Source organism: Dendrobates tinctorius, unplaced genomic scaffold, assembly GCF_039654945.1.
Source record: "Dendrobates tinctorius isolate UK_male_01 unplaced genomic scaffold, ASM3965494v1 ptg000179l, whole genome shotgun sequence".
NCBI lineage: Eukaryota > Metazoa > Chordata > Amphibia > Anura > Dendrobatidae > Dendrobates > Dendrobates tinctorius.
Window position 1 is genome coordinate 2,878,982 of NW_027361846.1, and position 21,019 is coordinate 2,900,000.

The 21,019-nt window shown below is 44.4% G+C and overlaps 1 protein-coding gene across 1 annotated transcript in view; it reads right to left on the reverse strand.

The window, feature by feature from the left end:
* Positions 1 to 1,206: 1,206 nt before the first annotated feature.
* The window catches only part of LOC141054857 (uncharacterized), a 30,423-nt gene continuing 10,610 nt past the window's right edge, over positions 1,207 to 21,019 (reverse strand). Inside the window, exon 2 of the mRNA XM_073551734.1 lies at positions 1,207 to 8,313. Within this exon, the coding sequence (XP_073407835.1) occupies positions 1,321 to 8,295 (6,975 nt within the window). The 5' untranslated portion in view covers positions 8,296 to 8,313 and the 3' untranslated portion in view covers positions 1,207 to 1,320. The remainder of the gene's footprint in view (positions 8,314 to 21,019) is intronic.

Here is a 21,019-nt window from a genome sequence, read left to right on the forward strand (position 1 = left end):
CATTGGTAACGTGAGACGGTCCGTGATCACCCTGGAGCCGATCATTGATAACGTGAGACGGTCTGTGATCATCCTGGAGCCGATCATTGGTAACGTGAGACGGTCTGTGATCATCCTGGAGCCGATCATTGGTAACGTGTGACTGTGATCATCCTGGAGCCGATCGGCTGAGCCTTTGCCATTCCGGCTGTTCTTCCATCCATTACAATAGTCATCTTCTGCTTTCTTCCACGTCTCTCCGGTTTGGCTTTCCATTATAAAGCACTGGAGATCATTGTAGCTGATCAGCCGATCATTGTCTGCTCTTATTTATAAGTTTTACCCTCTCCAATCAGCTTATCAAAAGTACGCCGTTCTTCCGAACAATGTCTCAAACGACCCATATTTCTCAGGCTTTCCAGGAGAAATGCATGTACACCATGTCCTGGCTTCTTATATAATGGCCATCGGATTCACACCTGTCTTCACAGAATGATTGACCTCACTGACTGAACCCCACACTGCTATTATTGTGATCACCCCCTGTCAATTATTCCTATACACAGACTCAAACCTGCAGATCATGAATGTGGAGTCTGGAGTATTCTTACAATCTACTGCACCGACTGGTAAATTGTGTGACGTAATATAATTTATACCAAAAACAAGGATTAATCTGATCAGTGATATTGGACGGCTATTTTGAACACTACAGTATAACACGCGGGAAGGCAACCCAGACAGAACTCCACACTGGGCCCTGCTGATCGGACGCAGATATCAGGGCCACCGGCAATTACAGATGACAGAGCAGCTATAGTCAATATGGGGGGTAAGAAAAAAATCCATTAATGGGACTGCCAGCACAGAATGACTGTTCATACAAAGCACAAGTGATCGATGCATCGTGGAGGCCAATTGACTACACCATTCCACCGGCTCATTTCTCCTCTTACCTTCGACCTTCTCTGGTTCTATGAAGCCAGAACAGTCAATTAAAGAAGAGGACATAGGGATATGTGGGGAAACCCAAGTGGCTGGGAAGGTGCTGCATCATGATACAGAGCACCTGCGCTTGCTTTGAACAGTGCAGTTTTTTTTTTTTTAAGGCATAAAGAAGCCATGCATGAAGATCTCCGAGGCCTACCATGTGTAATTCTCCTCTACAGCCCAATCAGAGGGACAAACGCTCATACCAGGACAGAAAAGAGGGAGTACCAAGACATCTTAACTAGAAGTGATTTTTATTAAAAGACAAACACAGCATTAATGTAACGGCATAATCATTAGACTAATATAAGAACACTGTTGTGTATGGTATGGGGGGTGGGCAGGACCTCCTTACTCCTTGCTGCTCTTCCCCCCAGTCTTGGCTTTACTTGGTCCTTTCTTCTTCACCGTGACTTTCTTCTTTCCTCCACTCATTACAGCCTGTAGTTTCCGCTTCTTTACCGTGGCTGCAGCAATTATCCTCCATTTCTTCAGGCTTTCACTGCCAACATTCTGACGTTTCTGTTTTTGGGGCACCTTCTTCATTACTTTCTTTACTTTGCCCACATCTTTCGGTTTCTTGTCTTTCCCAATTTCCTTCTCCTTGATGGGAGTCTCCAGGAGTTTCTCATCACTCTGCTCCATTACTTCAGCCTCTGGCTCCCGCTCTGCTTCAGCCTTTGCCTTTTTTGGCTTCCTGGTTTTACCCTTCTCTTTGCTTATGGCCAGCTTCTTTGCCTTGATTAGCTTTTTATTCTTCAGCTTCTGTGTGGCAGTCAAGACTCTCCTGGTGTATTTTCTTTTCTTTGGAGGTCCCTCTTCAGAGTTGTTTTCATCCTTATTTTTCCTCTTTTTCAGAACCTTGTCTTTCCCAAGGCTCTTGCTCTTGCTCCTCTTTAGACAAATCGGCACATGGTTCATAAGGGATTTCTGGAACAAGAATCTCTTTCCGCAGTGTACACATCTGAAGACTTCTTCACTGTGGAGGAGCTTGTGTCGGACAAGAATTTTCAACCGTGTGAACCTCATATTACACACAGGACATGGAAATGGCTTTTCTTCAGTGTCTAAATTAAGTTCCTGGCCTCCACTGGCAGAACCATCCTGGCTGGCGTGTAGTTTCATGTGTGACAGGAGCCGGCCTCTGGTGGAATAGATTTTGCCGCAGTCTTTACAGTGATATGGCTTCTCTTCCACTTGTGCCTGGGATATCAAGTTCTGATCAATCTCGGCTACTGCTTTGTGCACTCTTCGATGAAGAACAAGACTCGCCTTGGTGGAGCAGACTTTATTGCAGTCTTTACATGTGAAAGGATGGTCCCCGGGTCCATCTTTAAGATTAAAGCTAGGTGAGGCTCTGTGCACTTTTCTATGTAGGACAAAGCTGCCTTTGGTTGAGCAGACAAAGCCACAGTCCTTGCAGACAAAGGTTTTTTGCTCCATGTTAGTTTTAAGCATATGCTGACTGCTAGCTGATGACCTGTGAACCCTAAAGTGCAGTACAAAACTGGCCTTGGTAGAACAGATTTTGTTACAATCCGGGCAAGTGTAAGGGGGGTCCCCAGCAGTCGCTTTGATATCATATATCAACTGAGACTTGTGTATTTTACGATGAAGAACAAGACTGCCCTTGGTAGAGCAAACTTTATTACACTTTTTGCAAACGAATGCTGGACTCCGACCATGCACTCTACTGTGACGTACTGAGCTGGCCTTTGTGGAGCAAACCTTGCCGCAATCCTTGCAAGTAAAAGGATGTACTTCTGATTCACTTTTGATGTTGAGCTCCTGCTTAGAGGCCATTAGGGTCTCTTTTGTTTCTTCTTCTTCTGGCTTTTCTTTGTGGCCACCTGTTGGGTGAATGATGGCTGAAGACTTATGAACTCTGCAATGAAGAACAAAGCTAGCCTTAGTGGAACAGATCTTGCCACAATCCTTGCACTGAAAGGGCTGCCTGCCCGCCTCTTCTTTACAGAGTCCTTTTTTCTCTAAAGCAGATGAAGCATCGCCAACCCTGTGCATCTTCCGATGTACGTAGAGTCTTGACTTACTAGGAAACACTTTGTCACAGTCCTTACAAGAGAATGGGCATTCTCCGGTGTGTAGGCGCTCGTGAATGACTAGCCTTTCCTTCTGCTTAAAGCTTTTATCACATACTGAACACTGATAGGGTTTTAGCATCATGAACTGAAGGTTCCTATGTGTGTACCGATGAATGATCAGGCTACCCTTCTGTCGAAATTTGCAAGGGCAATCGGGGCAAGCATAGGGTCGTGACCCTGTGTGCACACGTCTATGTACACCAAGGTGGTTCCTTCTAGTAAAAGTTTTATTGCATTCGAGGCAGCGGAAAGGAGGCCCTTCAGCGTGTGCACTAATGTGAATAGTCAAATACTGCTCTGTAGAGAAACTCTGGGGGCACTGTGGACACACAAAGGGTTGATCGTGTACATGACCTTGCTGGTGACTGAGTAGAAGGTCCAAGCTGGAGAAGATTTCGTTACATTCCAAACACTGACTTTTTTCCTCCTCTTTAACAGATACTGGAGCAATGGATAGATCATCACTATATGGGGGCAGTTGATGCTCCTCCACTTTAATAATGTTCTTCTCTTTGTACATGTACTTTCTTTTCACTTTCTGTATGCCACCCAATACTTTTTTCTGGGACATGAGCAACCCTGAAGTCCCCGAGTCTTTGTCCTCACCCACTAAATTGATATTTGTGTCTGCACTGGTTCTGGTGTCCGAGCTGTAACCAGTCTTCTCCTCGGTAGGACTCTTCAAAGGCTGCTCTCTCTTTTTTCTGGGTTTTCGGGTCAGGCCTTTTACTGCCAAAATCATGTTCATCCATTTAAGGTCTTTTTTGCGTTTGGCAATGGGCTGGATTTTTCTACTTTTTACAATCTTTGACTGCTTCATTTTTAGTCGGTGGAAAGTCATATTTTTCTCCTTGAAGATCTTTTCGCATTGGAGGTCTTCCTCTATGGCGCTGTCAGGTAGGCCTTTATCTTTTGTGAGCAGTCTACAAACGCGGCACCTTTTCGACCAGCGACCTGCTCGCTTCTTTTTCTGCAGGCGACAACCACAAGACTCGCACTGTGTCGCTGTATGACTCAATAGGTGAAGATTCATAGACCTATTGCACTTAAATATTTTACCACACTGCGGGCATAAACGTGGCTTCTCACCATCTTGCAGGACCGTCTGGTCACTTATATCTAAATCTGTTAACGACTCAGTCTCCTGTTCTTTACATAATTCTTCATCCTCCTCATCGGGACTAAGCTCATCCTCCAGGCTCAAACACAAGTCTCCTAGCGGCAAATCCGGTTTACCACGCTGAGATGACAGCGGCTTCTTGGTGGTCCTTAGAGTTGAAGGCTTGCCAGCTATGCCTGTTGAATGGGCCAGCCGAGCTCGGACTGGTTTTCGGCAGTTCTTACATATCTTGGGTTGCCTTTTCCCACTCTTCAGAATTACATCACAAGTACAGTACAGGGCTTGAATGGCAGGATTGGTTTTCTTGTGCTTCCTCATGATTTTAGAGTGTAGTGGCTCAGTATCTCTGTTAACACTTTTTGGCTTAGGTTCATTTTTGGTTTGGTCCTGTAAACCTACTTCGTCCATAAACGGGGAACCACTATCAGAATCCAGGCTGTCATCTCTACCAGTGAGAGCCTTCTGTTTAGTCTTCTGCTGCTTTATCTTGTGGAAACATTTGCGGCACCTTTTGGGAATGCGTTTGGCTGTAGGCTTCAGCATCATTGGGCATCCACACGTTATACATTGTGGTAATAAATGACATTTCATGTGACTGGTAAGAAGTGCCGGAATTCGGAAGGCCTTCTCACACTTCGGACATTTATACTTTCTCTGTGGGGCAGCAGGCTCTTGCTTCATCAACTGCATATTTTGCACAGATTTGGCAGCTCGATAGAAGGGATCATCATGTGCAGGGTCTGCCTCCTCTTTGATATGGAAGCTTGAGAAATCTGAAGATCCCTTTTTTCTGTCAAAGCTTTTTTCTAACACAAAGTCTGGACTGTAACAACTCACTTCTCCCGCATGGCGCTCCTCACGCTTTGACTTTATCCGACACTTGTAGCATGTGGGAAGCCAAACCATCTCCCTTCTAGCTCGTCTGACCTTTCGTCCACATTTTATGCACTGGCTCCCGATACCCACATGTTTGTCATCTGGGTCTTCAGTACAGTCACTTTCCTGGATCTCAGGAGACAGCATGTCAGATAGCTCATGTTCAGAACTTTGATCTACAGACACTGCAGCGATGTCATCTTCCTTAGGGGTAGCATCAAGTAAAATAGCACCTGAGTCTACGAAATCTTCAGCCAGGTCGTTTTCAGTCAGGTTGGCATTAGACATCTGAATGTACTGCTTGTGTGGGACCTCCTGAGAAAGGTTCTTATCAAGGTCATGGTCTGCCAAGTCTTTCACATCACTGCTAAGTAAACATTTTTCAGATAAATCCTCAAAGTCAGGAGACAGACCTAGAGTCGGTTCTAGAAGACACAAGGTTGTCACAGAATCTTCAGCTCCCAGCTTATCTAGCAGCATGGCATCGTCTATAGATGTAGTGCTTATGAGGGTATCATTAATCTTTAAACTTGTGGCATCATCTTGTTCTACAGGTTTAATTCCTTGTGTTAAGACATGTTCTTGTGCCTTTACATAAGCAGATGTGATGCTTACTAGGCTCTGCACATTGAAGGCAACATCTGGACTTCTCAAAACTTCATTGCAAGGTGGCATGGAGACATCCCCAGCATCTCCCACCGAAGACTCTAAGAGACTGAGGAGATTACCTTCACATGACTCCAGTACTGAGGTTCCCTCTACATCATTGCTTTTTAAGACGTGCACAGATGCTGGGATGTTCTCTTCAGAGGGATCAAAAGTTATATTTTCTATATTAGCAAGGGACAAGTCCTCTAGTGAAGGCCCAGGGACTTCTTCTTGAGTGTGACCTTGTTGGTTTTCTTTATTCTCATTGACAATATGCACCACGTTCGCAGAGGAGACATTGGCTTCCATCTCTGTGGTGTCTGTTAGGTTCACAACTGGGTCTAGGTGACCGTTTCTCTGAGATTGGACATCATGAAGAGGTGAATTCAGGCTCATACTTGGGTCATCATCAGGATTTGACTCAGAGATACGAGCATTCTTTTCAGACGTTTTGATGGTGAGCAGATCAATCTCATCATAGACATTCTGACCATCTCCGATATGCAGTTCTTGAGTTTGTTCTGGTAGACATTGTGCTTCTTGGAGGATTGGTACAGTACTAATGGCAATCTCTGATAATTTGTCAGGTTTGACGATGGCCTCATTGGCTTCTTTTTCTACTAAAATATGGACCTTCTCACAAATGTTATCAGTTGTAGAATCTCCCTCCTGATTTGATAAATCAACACTTGTCTGGTCAGGAAGGTCCAGAGACATCTCCACATTTGTTTTTTGAGAGCTTGGTACTGAGGAGCAGACTTCTTCCGGGCATGGATTACAGTCAGTCTCATGGATGGTATGGCTGCAAGGCTCCAGTTCATTTATGGATGTGGTTTGCTTTTCATTGATTTTCTCATCTGCGTTATCAACAGGAGGGTTAGAGACTACGTTGGCAGGTGATGGGTCAGTATGGAGGTCAGGATCATGTCTTAGGCTGCTGGTATCGCTACTGACAATCTTATGACACTCAGATTCAGACACATTTTCTTTTAGGGTCAGAGATGTTTGCAGGGCATTTGTCTGGTCATATTCTACCACAGTTTCATCATGCCTTTTATCTAGGCAGTCAGTCATCCCTTCTTTAGAGAACTGGGCATCTTCACCAAGGTTGGTACTCTCCAAAGCATTATTTTGAGTTGTTACATGGTTTTCATCAAAACTGCCAGACAAACTCATGACACGGTCATTCTCTAAATCAATGCTGTCCCGTACACTCGAGGTATCTAATTGACCAGTGTCCTCAGTAATGTCCATGTCACTTAATGAAGTTGATTTCCGCGATGAATCTCTCTCATTTTCTGTGACCGGAGTGTGGCAAGGAGCACCACTGTCTTCTTCCTGGAGCCGTTCAGGAGAAACAGATTTAATTAAATTGGGACTGTCCTCACTGTGAAGACAAGCACTATGTAGCATCTCAGAATACTCCAAATGTACAGAGCTGGGATCATCTAGAGAGACAGTCTTTAGAGATGGAGTGCCAGCAGTGACTTCCGAGAGTTCATTATTACATACACTCACATCTTCCACGATAGGGCCTTCATTCTGATCATCATTCATTAGCAAAGAGTCTTGGGCACAGCTTGGAAGGATCTCCTCTTCCAACAAGTTCTGAGGCATTTCAGAGACTGGTTGATGTACTACATGTTCACTGTCTGTTATGTCCTTTGTATCGGATACATGAGGGCTGTGCGTGGAGAGAACATCTTCAACATCATTGATGAAGTCAGGAGCAGTCTTTGGAGAGATGCTGGCACTGGAGACAGACTCTACACCACACAACGGCAGATCTTCCACCGTCTCTGCATCATCTACAGGCTCAGAGGCCTCTGACACTTCAGCTGGAAGCTCCAGATCTTGTGCGGTCTCGTCTGCTGTGTCCAGAGGGACAGGACTGGAGGAAGGTACAACAGAAATCTCAGAGTCTCCATTAGGGCTTACACTCTCATCGTCTTCAGATTCCCCGATGGTGTAGGTGTTGAAGACCTCAGCAAGGATCTCCAGGGTGTTTCCAAAAGGATCAATGACCTGAATGGTGCTGTCAGACAGCTTCGATATTCTCAGCTCAAAGGTCTTCTTGTCGGAGCAGTCTCTGCTTTCCCGGGCAGGTGGAGAAGCTCCTCTGGTGTGTCTTGTCACACATTCAATGGGTACAATGTCCTGGTTCACTTTCTCCCCCCTTTTGAATTTGACTTTAGAGTTAATCTGATAGGAAGGTTTAGCGGGGATGGGTGCCACATGGATAACATCAGCTTCCAATGACAACTTGCTGCTTCGGGTGGATATGACACGACCTGCAGGAGCCTTTGTCAGCGAAGAGCGGGAGATGCCGTCTTCATGGCTTCTCTCGTGCATTTGTAAGAAGACCTGGTGGTGGAATCCTCTCCCGCAATGGGAACACATGAACTGCTTCTTGGTCACATGACTCTGACGATGAAAGGTCATCTCCAGCTTAGTGTCGAATGTTTCGCTGCACTCAATGCACATGTACTGTCCGGTGTCAGTGGGGGAGTTCTGGTTCTTTTGAGCTGCATCTGGCACAAATCTCTTGGAAGAGCGGGTGCTGCGCTCCGTACTCTGCATCCTACCGGTCACAGGACCCTAGAAATAGAACAGAAGAGGTTATAATCCGAATGTGGTAAATGAAGGGAGGGTACTAATATACACAGGAATAATAAATCAATGGACTGTATCCTGCACCTAACCCCAGTTATAGGGGCCCCAACCCATACCCCACAAGTTAGATACACAAGACAAGTGGTGAAAGATATATTATATATATCCAACCCTGATCACACAGGACATATATATTATATATGTGACCCCCCCCCCCAATCACAAAGGACGTGTATATATATATATATATATATATATATATATATATATATATATATAGGGGTTATATATATTATATATATACACACACACACACACACACTAGCTGTAGAGCCCGGCATTGCCCGGGCATAGTAACTAACTATGGTTAGTTATAACAAATTATAATGAATATATATCAAGCTGAGTGTAGAGCCCCGCCCACTCCGCATAGCCACATTCACTATAATATCCCGTCAGCCACAGCCACCGGACTACTACCCCTAATATCCCACATCATCCCGTCAGCCAGAGCCACCGGACTACTACCACTAATATCCCACATCATCCCGTCAGCCAGAGCCACCGGACTACTACCCCCAATATCCCACATCATCCCGTCAGCCAGAGCCACCGGACTACTACCCCTAATATCCCACATCATCCCGTCAGCCAGAGCCACCGGACTACTACCCCTAATATCCCACATCATCCCGTCAGCCAGAGTCACCAGACTACTACCCCTAATATCCCACATCATCCCGTCAGCCAGAGCCACCGGACTACTACCCCTAATATCCCACATCATCCCGTCAGCCAGAGCCACCGGACTACTACCCCTAATATCCCACATCATCCCGTCAGCCAGAGTCACCAGACTACTACCCCTAATATCCCACATCATCCCGTCAGCCAGAGCCACCAGACTACTACCCCTAATATCCCACATCATCCCATCAGCCAGAGCCACCGGACTACTACCCCTAATATCCCACATCATCCCGTCAGCCAGAGCCACCAGACTACTCCCCCTAATATCCCACATCATCCCGTCAGCCAGAGCCACCAGACTACTCCCCCTAATATTCCACATCATCCCATCAGCCAGAGCCACCGGTCTACTACCACTAATATCCCACATCATCCCGTCAGCCAGAGCCACCGGACTACTACCCCTAATATCCCACATCATCCCATCAGCCAGAGCCACCGGACTACTACCCCTAATATCCCACATCATCCCGTCAGCCAGAGCCACCAGACTACTACCACTAATATCCCACATCATCCCGTCAGCCAGAGCCACCGGACTACTACCACTAATATCCCACATCATCCCGTCAGCCAGAGCCACCAGACTACTACCACTAATATCCCACATCATCCCGTCAGCCAGAGCCACCGGACTACTACCACTAATATCCCACATCATCCCATCAGCCAGAGCTACCGGACTACTACCCCTAATATCCCACATCATCCCATCAGCCTGGGGTCAGAACCAGAGCCCTGGATTGATTTGCCCTGACTTCCATGCCAATGATCCCTTTAAGAGGGAAGATGTGCCTCTGGGATGGAGGATGTGTGATGGTATATGGGCAGGGAGAGGGGATTCATTTTTGTCATGTGCTCTCTGCTCCTTTCTGGGGGGCAGACAATGGCTGGAGCTTATGTTCCCGGGGATGCTAGATTTCTCCCACCATGTCAGTGTCTACTGAGGTGTTGCTAAGTGGGAAAACTTGCGCATAGCAACCAATCACAGCTCAAGTGAATTGAAAGATGCTTCGTGACTGGTTGGTGATACACACACACAGATATATATATATATATATATATATATATATATATATATATATATATATATATATATATATATATATATATATATTCCCCGATCACACACAGGACGGGTATATTATACACAGTGCCTACAAGTAGTATTCAACCCCCTGCAGATTTAGCAGGTTTGATAAGATGCAAATAAGTTAGAGCCTTCAAACTTCACACAAGAGCAGGATTTATTAACAGATGCATAAATCTTACAAACCAAAAAGTTATGTTGCTCAGTTAAATTTTAATAAATTTTAAACATACAAGTGTGGGTCAATTATTATTCAACCCCTAGGTTTAATATTTTGTGGAATAACCCTTGTTTGCAATTACAGCTAATAATCGTCTTTTATAAGACCTGATCAGGCCGGCACAGGTCTCTGGAGTTATCTTGGCCCACTCCTCCATGCAGATCTTCTCCAAGTTATCTAGGTTCTTTGGGTGTCTCATGTGGACTTTAATCTTGAGCTCCTTCCACAAGTTTTCAATTGGGTTAAGGTCAGGAGACTGACTAGGCCACTCCAACACCTTGATTTTTTGCCTCTTGAACCAGGCCTTGGTTTTCTTGGCTGTGTACTTTGGGTCGTTGTCTTGTTGAAAGATGAAATGACGACCCATCTTAAGATCCTTGATGGAGGAGCGGAGGTTCTTGGCCAAAATCTCCAGGTAGGCCGTGCTATCCATCTTCCCATGGATGCGGACCAGATGGCAAGGCCCCTTGGCTGAGAAACAGCCCCACAGCATGATGCTGCCACCACCATGCTTGACTGTAGGGATGGTATTCTTGGGGTCGTATGCAGTGCCATCCAGTCTCCAAACGTCACGTGTGTGGTTGGCACCAAAGATCTCGATCTTGGTCTCATCAGACCAGAGAACCTTGAACCAGTCTGTCTCAGAGTCCTCCAAGTGATCATGAGCAAACTGTAGACGAGCCTTGACATGACGCTTTGAAAGTAAAGGTACCTTACGGGCTCGTCTGGAACGGAGACCATTGTGGTGGAGTACGTTACTTATGGTATTGACTGAAACCAATGTCCCCACTGCCATGAGATCTTCCCGGAGCTCCTTCCTTGTTGTCCTTGGGTTAGCCTTGACTCTTCGGACAAGCCTGGCCTCGGCACGGGAGAAAACTTTCAAAGGCTGTCCAGGCCGTGGAAGGCTAACAGTAGTTCCATAAGCCTTCCACTTCCGGATGATGCTCCCAACAGTGGAGACAGGTAGGCCCAACTCCTTGGAAAGGGTTTTGTACCCCTTGCCAGCCTTGTGACCCTCCACGATCTTGTCTCTGATGGCCTTGGAATGCTCCTTTGTCTTTCCCATGTTGACCATGTATGAGTGCTGTTCACAAGTTTGGGGAGGGTCTTAAATAGTCAGAAAAGGCTGGAAAAAGAGATAATTAATCCAAACATGTGAAGCTCATTGTTCTTTGTGCCTGAAATACTTCTTAATACTTTAGGGCAGGGGTCCCCAACCGCCGGTCCGCGGCCCAGCACCGGGCCGCTGCAGTGCCCTTGCCGGTCCGCGGACACAATGGGAGCCAGGGGCGGTCAGTGGCGTAGCGGGAGCTGGGGCGGCGCGCAGCAGTTCTTAGCGGCGGCCAGGCAGCGATCCAAGCAGCTCCGCTGCCTGCAAGAGGGAATAGCAGGAGCGGAGCTGCAAGGACCCGTCCAGCTTCCTGCCCGCCGCCCGCGCTTCTTGTCTCTGACTGACACAGAGAGGAGCGCGGCCGCTGCTGTGTCAGAGCGAGGAAGCGCGGGCGGCGGGCAGGTGAGAGGAGAGAGGTGGTGTGTGTGTATGTATAATGTGTGTGTGTATGTATAATGTGTGTGTGTGTGTCTGTCTGTCTGTCTGTGTAGCCTGGCCCTGGAGGAGATGGGGACATGAAGGGAAGGCCATGAGGGGAGTGATGGAGAGACGGCAGTGATGGGGTGAAGGCAATGATGGGGAGAGGGGAGTGATGGGAGACGGCAGTGATGGGGAGAGACGGCAGTGATGGGGAGAGACGGCAGTGATGGGGAGAGACGGCAGTGATGGGGAGAGACGGCAGTGATGGGGAGAGACGGCAGTGATGGGGAGAGACGGCAGTGATGGGGAGAGACGGCAGTGATGGGGAGAGACGGCAGTGATGGGGAGAGACGGCAGTGATGGGGAGAGACGGCAGTGATGGGGAGAGACGGCAGTGATGGGGAGAGAAGGAAGTGATGGGGAGAAGGAAGTGATGGGGAGAAGGGAGTGATGGGGTGAAGGGAGTGATGGAGCACTTATTCAAAACCTATGGTGAGTTGAGTCACATTATAAATGTTATTTAATTATAAGTATGCACTGCTACACTACAACTGTGTCCATAGCCCCGCCCCCTTATGACCAAAGCCCCGCCCCTGCCACACCTCCATCCTCGCCCTGCCGGGCCATGGAAGAATGGTCTTGCTTGAAACCGGTCCCTGGTGCAAAAAAGGTTGGGGACCACTGCTTTAGGGGGAACCAAACAGAATTCTGGTGGTTTGAGGGGTTGAATAATAAATGACCCTCTGAATAAACTTTTCACAATTTAAAAAAAAATTAAACAAAGAAATAACATTCTTTTTTGCTGCAGTGCATTTCACACTTCCAGGCTGATCTACAGTCCAGATGTCACAATGCCAAGTTAATTCCAAATGTGTAAACCTGCAGGGGGTTGAATACTACTTGTAGGCACTGTATATATGACCCCGATCACACAGGACGGGTATATTATAAATATATGACCCCGATCACACAGGACGGGTATATTATATATATATGACCCCCGATCACACAGGACGTGTATTATATATATATATATGACCCCCGATCACACAGGACGGGTATATTATATATATATGACCCCCGATCACACAGGACGTGTATTATATATATATATATATATATATATATATATATATATATATATATATATATATATATATATATACACATACATACACACACACACACACACACACACACACACACACACACAGAGCCTACAAGTAGTATTCAACCCCCTGCAGATTTAGCAGGTTTACACATTCGGAATTAACTTGGCATTGTGACATTTGGACTGTAGATCAGCCTGGAAGTGTGAAATGCACTGCAGCAAAAAAGAATGTTATTTCTTTGTTTAATTTTTTTTTAAATTGTGAAAAGTTTATTCAGAGGGTCATTTATTATTCAACCCCTCAAACCACCAGAATTCTGTTTGGTTGCCCTAAAGTATTAAGAAGTATTTCAGGCACAAAGAACAATGAGCTTCACATGTTTGGATTAATTATCTCTTTTTCCAGCCTTTTCTGACTATTTAAGACCCTCCCCAAACTTGTGAACAGCACTCATACATGGTCAACATGGGAAAGACAAAGGAGCATTCCAAGGCCATCAGAGACAAGATCGTGGAGGGTCACAAGGCTGGCAAGGGGTACAAAACCCTTTCCAAGGAGTTGGGCCTACCTGTCTCCACTGTTGGGAGCATCATCCGGAAGTGGAAGGCTTATGGAACTACTGTTAGCCTTCCACGGCCTGGACAGCCTTTGAAAGTTTCCTCCCGTGCCGAGGCCAGGCTTGTCCGAAGAGTCAAGGCTAACCCAAGGACAACAAGGAAGGAGCTCCGGGAAGATCTCATGGCAGTGGGGACATTGGTTTCAGTCAATACCATAAGTAACGTACTCCACCGCAATGGTCTCCGTTCCAGACGAGCCCGTAAGGTACCTTTACTTTCAAAGCGTCATGTCAAGGCTCGTCTACAGTTTGCTCATGATCACCTGGAGGACTCTGAGACAGACTGGTAAAAGGTTCTCTGGTCTGATGAGACCAAGATCGAGATCTTTGGTGCCAACCACACACGTGACGTTTGGAGACTGGATGGCACTGCATACGACCCCAAGAATACCATCCCTACAGTCAAGCATGGTGGTGGCAGCATCATGCTGTGGGGCTGTTTCTCAGCCAAGGGGCCTGACCATCTGGTCCGCATCCATGGGAAGATGGATAGCACGGCCTACCTGGAGATTTTGGCCAAGAACCTCCGCTCCTCCATCAAGGATCTTAAGATGGGTCGTCATTTCATCTTCCAACAAGACAACGACCCAAAGCACACAGCCAAGAAAACCAAGGAATGGTTCAAGAGGCAAAAAATCAAGGTGTTGGAGTGGCCTAGTCAGTCTCCTGACCTTAACCCAATTGAAAACTTGTGGAAGGAGCTCAAGATTAAAGTCCACATGAGACACCCAAAGAACCTAGATAACTTGGAGAAGATCTGCATGGAGGAGTGGGCCAAGATAACTCCAGAGACCTGTGCCGGCCTGATCAGGTCTTATAAAAGACGATTATTAGCTGTAATTGCAAACAAGGGTTATTCCACAAAATATTAAACCTAGGGGTTGAATAATAATTGACCCACACTTTTATGTTTAAAATTTATTAAAATTTAACTGAGCAACATAACTTTTTGGTTTGTAAGATTTATGCATCTGATAATAAATCCTGCTCTTGTGTGAAGCTTGAAGGCTCTAACTTATTTGCATCTTATCAAACCTGCTAAATCTGCAGTGGGTTGAATACTACTTGTAGGCACTGTGTATATATATATATATATATATATATATATATATATATATATATATATATATGACCCCGATCACACAGGACGTGTATATTATATACAGTGGGGCAAAAAAGTATTTAGTCAGTCAGCAATAGTGCAAGTTCCACCACTTAAAAAGATGAGAAGCATCTGTAATTTACATCATAGGTAGACCTCAACTATGGGAGACAAACTGAGAAAAAAAAAATCCAGAAAATCACATTGTCTGTTTTTTTTTTCATTTTATTTGCATATTATGGTGGAAAATAAGTATTTGGTCAGAAACAAAATTTCATCTCAATACTTTGTGATATATCCTTTGTTGGCAATGACAGAGGTCAAACGTTTTCTGTAAGTCTTCACAAGGTTGCCACACACTGTTGTTGGTATGTTGGCCCATTCCTCCATGCAGATCTCCTCTAGAGCAGTGATGTTTTTGGCTTTTCACTTGGCAACACGGACTTTCAACTCCCTCCAAAGGTTTTCTATAGGGTTGAGATCTGGAGACTGGCTAGGCCACTCCAGGACCTTGAAATGCTTCTTACGAAGCCACTCCTTCGTTGCCCTGGCGGTGTGCTTTGGATCATTGTCATGTTGAAAGACCCAGCCACGTTTCATATTCAATGCCCTTGCTGATGGAAGGAGGTTTGCACTCAAAATCTCACGATACATGGCCCCATTCATTCTTTCATGTACCCGGATCAGTCGTCCTGGCCCCTTTGCAGAGAAACAGCCCCAAAGCATGATGTTTCCACCACCATGCTTTACAGTAGGTATGGTGTTTGATGGATGCAACTCAGTATTCTTTTTCCTCCAAACACGACAAGTTGTGTTTCTACCAAACAGTTCCAGTTTGGTTTCATCAAACCATAGGACATTCTCCCAAAACTCCTCTGGATCATCCAAATGCTCTCTAGCAAACTTCAGACGGGCCCGGACATGTACAGGCTTAAGCAGTGGGACACGTCTGGCACTGCAGGATCTGAGTCCATGCGTAGTGTGTTACTTATGGTAGGCCTTGTTACATTGGTCCCAGCTCTCTGCAGTCCATTCACTAGGTCCCCCGCGTGGTTCTGGATCTTTGCTCACCGTTCTTGTGATCATTCTGACCCCACGGGGTGGGATTTTGCGTGGAGCACCAGATCGAGGGAGATTATCAGTGGTCTTGTATGTCTTCCATTTTCTAATTATTGCTCCCACAGTTGATTTCTTCACTCCAAGCTGGTTGGCTATTGCAGATTCAGTCTTCCCAGCCTGGTGCAGGGCTACAATTTTGTTTCTGGTGTCCTTTGACAGCTCTTTGGTCTTCACCATAGTGGAGTTTGGAGTCAGACTGTTTGAGGGTGTGCACAGGTGTCTTTTTATACTGATAACAAGTTTAAACAGGTGCCATTACTACAGGTAATGAGTGGAGGAAAGAGGAGACTCTTAAAGAAGAAGCTACAGGTCTGTGAGAGCCAGAAATCTTGATTGCTTGTTTCTGACCAAATACTTATTTTCCACCATAATATGCAAATAAAATGAAAAAAAAAAAAAACAGACAATGTGATTTTCTGGATTTTTTTTTCCTCAGTGTCTCCCATAGTTGAGGTCTACCTATGATGTAAATTACAGACGCCTCTCATCTTTTTAAGTGGTGGAACTTGCACTATTGCTGACTGACTAAATACTTTTTTGCCCCACTGTATGTATGTATATATATCCCCCCCGATCACGCAGGACGGGTATATTATATACATATATGACCCCCGATCACACAGGACGTGTATATTTATATATATATATGACCCCCGATCACACAGGACGGGTATATTATATATATATATGACCCCCGATCACACAGGACGTGTATATTATATATATATATCCCCCCGATCACACAGGACGGGTATAATATATATATATATATATATATATGACCCCGATCACACAGGACGGGTATATTATATATATATATGACCCCCGATCACACAGGACGTGTATATTATATATATATATCCCCCCGATCACACAGGACGGGTATAATATATATATATATATATATATATGACCCCCGATCACACAGGACGGGTATATTATATATATATATATATATATATATATATATATATATATATATATATATATATATATATGACCCCCCGATCACACAGGACGTGTATTATATATATATGACCCTGATCACACAGGACGGGTATTATATATATATATGACCCCCGATCACACAGGACGTGTATATTATATATATATATATATATATATATATATATATATATATATATATATATATATATATATATATATATATATATATATATATATATATATATATACACACACTCACTGGCCACTTTATTAGGTACACATGTCCAACTGTGTGTTAAGACTTAATTTCTAATCAGCCAATCACATGGCGGCAACTCAGTGCATTTAGGCATGTAGACATGGTCAAGACAATCTCCTGCAGTTCAAACCGAGCATCAGTATGGGGAAGAAAGGTGATTTGAGTGCCTTTGAACGTGGCATGATTGTTGGTGCCAGAAGGGCTGGTCTGAGAATTTCAGAAACTGCTGATCTACTGGGATTTTCACGCACAACCATCTCTAGGGTTTACAGAGAATGGTCCGAAAAAGAAAAAAAAATCCAGTGAGCGGCAGTTCTGTGGCCGGAAATGCCTTGTTGATGCCAGAGGTCAGAGGAGAATGGGCAGACTGGTTCGAGCTGATAGAAAGGCAACAGTGACTCAAATTGCCACCCGTTACAACCAAGGTAGGCAGAAGAGCATCTCTGAACGCACAGTGCGTCGAACTTTGAGGCAGATGGGCTACAGCAGCAGAAGACCACACTGGGTACCACTCCTCTCAGCTAAGAACAGGAAACTGAGGCTACAATTTGCACAAGCTCATCGAAATTGGACAGTAGAAGATTGGAAAAACGTTGCCTGGTCTGATGAGTCTCGATTTCTGCTGCGACATTCGGATGGTAGGGTCAGAATTTGGCGTAAACAACATGAAAGCATGGATCCATCCTGCCTTGTATCAACGGTTCAGGCTGGTGGTGGTGGTGTCATGGTGTGGGGAATTTTTTCTGGGCACTCTTTGGGCCCCTTGGTACCAATTGAGCATCGTTGCAACGCCACAGCCTACCTGAGTATTGTTGCTGACCATGTCCATCCCTTTATGACCACAATGTACCCAACATCTGATGGCTACTTTCAGCAGGATAATGCGCCATGTCATAAAGCTCGAATCATCTCAGATTGGTTTCTTGAACATGACAATGAGTTCACTGTACTCAAATGGCCTCCTCAGTCACCAGATCTCAATCCAATAGAGCATCTTTGGGATGTGGTGGAACGGGAGATTCGCATCAGGGATGTGCAGCCGACAAATCTGCGCCAACTGTGTGATGCCATCATGTCAATATGGTCCAAAATCTCTGAGGAATGCTTCCAGCACCTTGTTGAATCTCTGCCACGAAGAATTGAGGCAGTTCTGAAGGCAAAAGGGGGTCCAACCCCTTACTAGCATGGTGTACCTAATAAAGTGGCCAGTGAGTGTATATGACCCCCGATCACACAGGACGGGTATATTATATATATATATGACCCCGATCACACAGGACGGGTATATTATATATATATATATGACCCCCGATCACACAGGACGGGTATATTATATATATATGACCCCCCGATCACACAGGACGGGTATATTATATATATATGACCCCCAGATGACACAGGACGGGTATATTATATATACATACGACCCCGATCACACAGGACGGGTATATTATATATTATATATATGACCCCGATCACACAGGACGGGTATATTATATATATATATATATATGACCCCCGATCACACAGGACGGGTATATTATATATATATATGACCCCGATCACACAGGACGTGTATATTATATATATATATATATATATATATATATATATATATATATATATATATATATGACCCCGATCACACAGGACGGGTATATTATATATTATATATATATGACCCCGATCACACAGGACGTGTATATTATATATATATATATATATATATATATATATATATATATATATATATATATGACCCCCGATCACACAGGACGGGTATATTATATATATATATATATATATATATATATATATATATATATATATATATATATATATATATATATGACCCCGATCACACAGGACGTGTATAATATATATTATATATATATATGACCCCGATCACACAGGACGTGTATAATATATATTATATATATATATGACCCCGATCACACAGGACGTGTATATTATATATATATATATATATATATATATAATATACACGTCCTGTGTGATCGGGGTCATATATATATGTATATATATTATACACGTCCTGTGTGATCGGGGGTCATATATATATATATATATATATATATATATATATATATATATATATATGACCCCCGATCACACAGGACGGGTATATTATATATACATATATATATATGACCCCCGATCACACAGGACGGGTATATTATATATACATATATATATATATATATATATATATATATATATATATATATATATGACCCCCGATCACACAGGACGGGTATATTATATATATATATGACCCCCGATCACACAGGACGGGTATATTATATATATATGACCCCCCGATCACACAGGACGGGTATATTATATATATATATGACCCCCGATCACACAGGACGGGTATATTATATATATATATATACAGTGCCTACAAGTAGTATTCAACCCCCTGCAGATTTAGCAGGTTTGATAAGATGCAAATAAGTTAGAGCCTTCAAACTTCACACAAGAGCAGGATTTATTAACAGATGCATAAATCTTACAAACCAAAAAGTTATGTTGCTCAGTTAAATTTTAATAAATTTTAAACATAAAAGTGTGGGTCAATTATTATTCAACCCCTAGGTTTAATATTTTGTGGAATAACCCTTGTTTGCAATTACAGCTAATAATCGTCTTTTATAAGACCTGATCAGGCCGGCACAGGTCTCTGGATTTATCTTGGCCCACTCCTCCATGCAGATCTTCTCCAAGTTATCTAGGTTCTTTGGGTGTCTCATGTGGACTTTAATCTTGAGCTCCTTCCACAAGTTTTCAATTGGGTTAAGGTCAGGAGACTGACTAGGCCACTGCAACACCTTGATTTTTTCCCTCTTGAACCAGGCCTTGGTTTTCTTGGCTGTGTGCTTTGGGTCGTTGTCTTGTTGGAAGATGAAATGACGACCCATCTTAAGATCCTTGATGGAGGAGCGGAGGTTCTTGGCCAAAATCTCCAGGTAGGCCGTGCTATCCATCTTCCCATGGATGCGGACCAGATGGCCAGGCCCCTTGGCTGAGAAACAGCCCCACAGCATGATGCTGCCACCACCATGCTTGACTGTAGGGAAGGTATTCTTGGGGTCGTATGCAGTGCCATCCAGTCTCCAAACGTCACGTGTGTGGTTGGCACAAAAGATCTCGATCTTGGTCTCATCAGACCAGAGAACCTTGAACCAGTCTGTCTCAGAGTCCTCCAAGTGATCATGAGCAAACTGTAGATGAGCCTTGACATGACGCTTTGAAAGTAAAGGTACATTACGGGCTCGTCTGGAACGGAGACCATTGTGGTGGAGTACGTTACTTATGGTATTGACTGAAACCAATGTCCCCACTGCCATGAGATCTTCCTGGAGCTCCTTCCTTGTTGTCCTTGGGTTAGCCTTGACTCTTCGGACAAGCCTGGCCTCGGCACGGGAGGAAACTTTCAAAGGCTGTCCAGGCCGTGGAAGGCTAACAGTAGTTCCATAAGCCTTCCACTTCCGGATGATGCTCCCAACAGTGGAGACAGGTAGGCCCAACTCCTTGGAAAGGGTTTTGTACCCCTTGCCAGCCTTGTGACCCTCCACGATCTTGTCTCTGATGGCCTTGGAATGCTCCTTTGTCTTTCCCATGTTGACCATGTATGAGTGCTGTTCACAAGTTTGGGGAGGGTCTTAAATAGTCAGAAAAGGCTGGGAAAAGAGATAATTAATCCAAACATGTGAAGCTCATTGTTCTTTGTGCCTGAAATACTTCTTAATACTATAGGGGAACCAAACAGAATTCTGGTGGTTTGAGGGGTTGAATAATAAATGACCCTCTGAATAAACTTTTCACAATTTAAAAAAAAATTAAACAAAGAAATAACATTCTTTTTTGCTGCAGTGCATTTCACACTTCCAGGCTGATCTACAGTCCAAATGTCA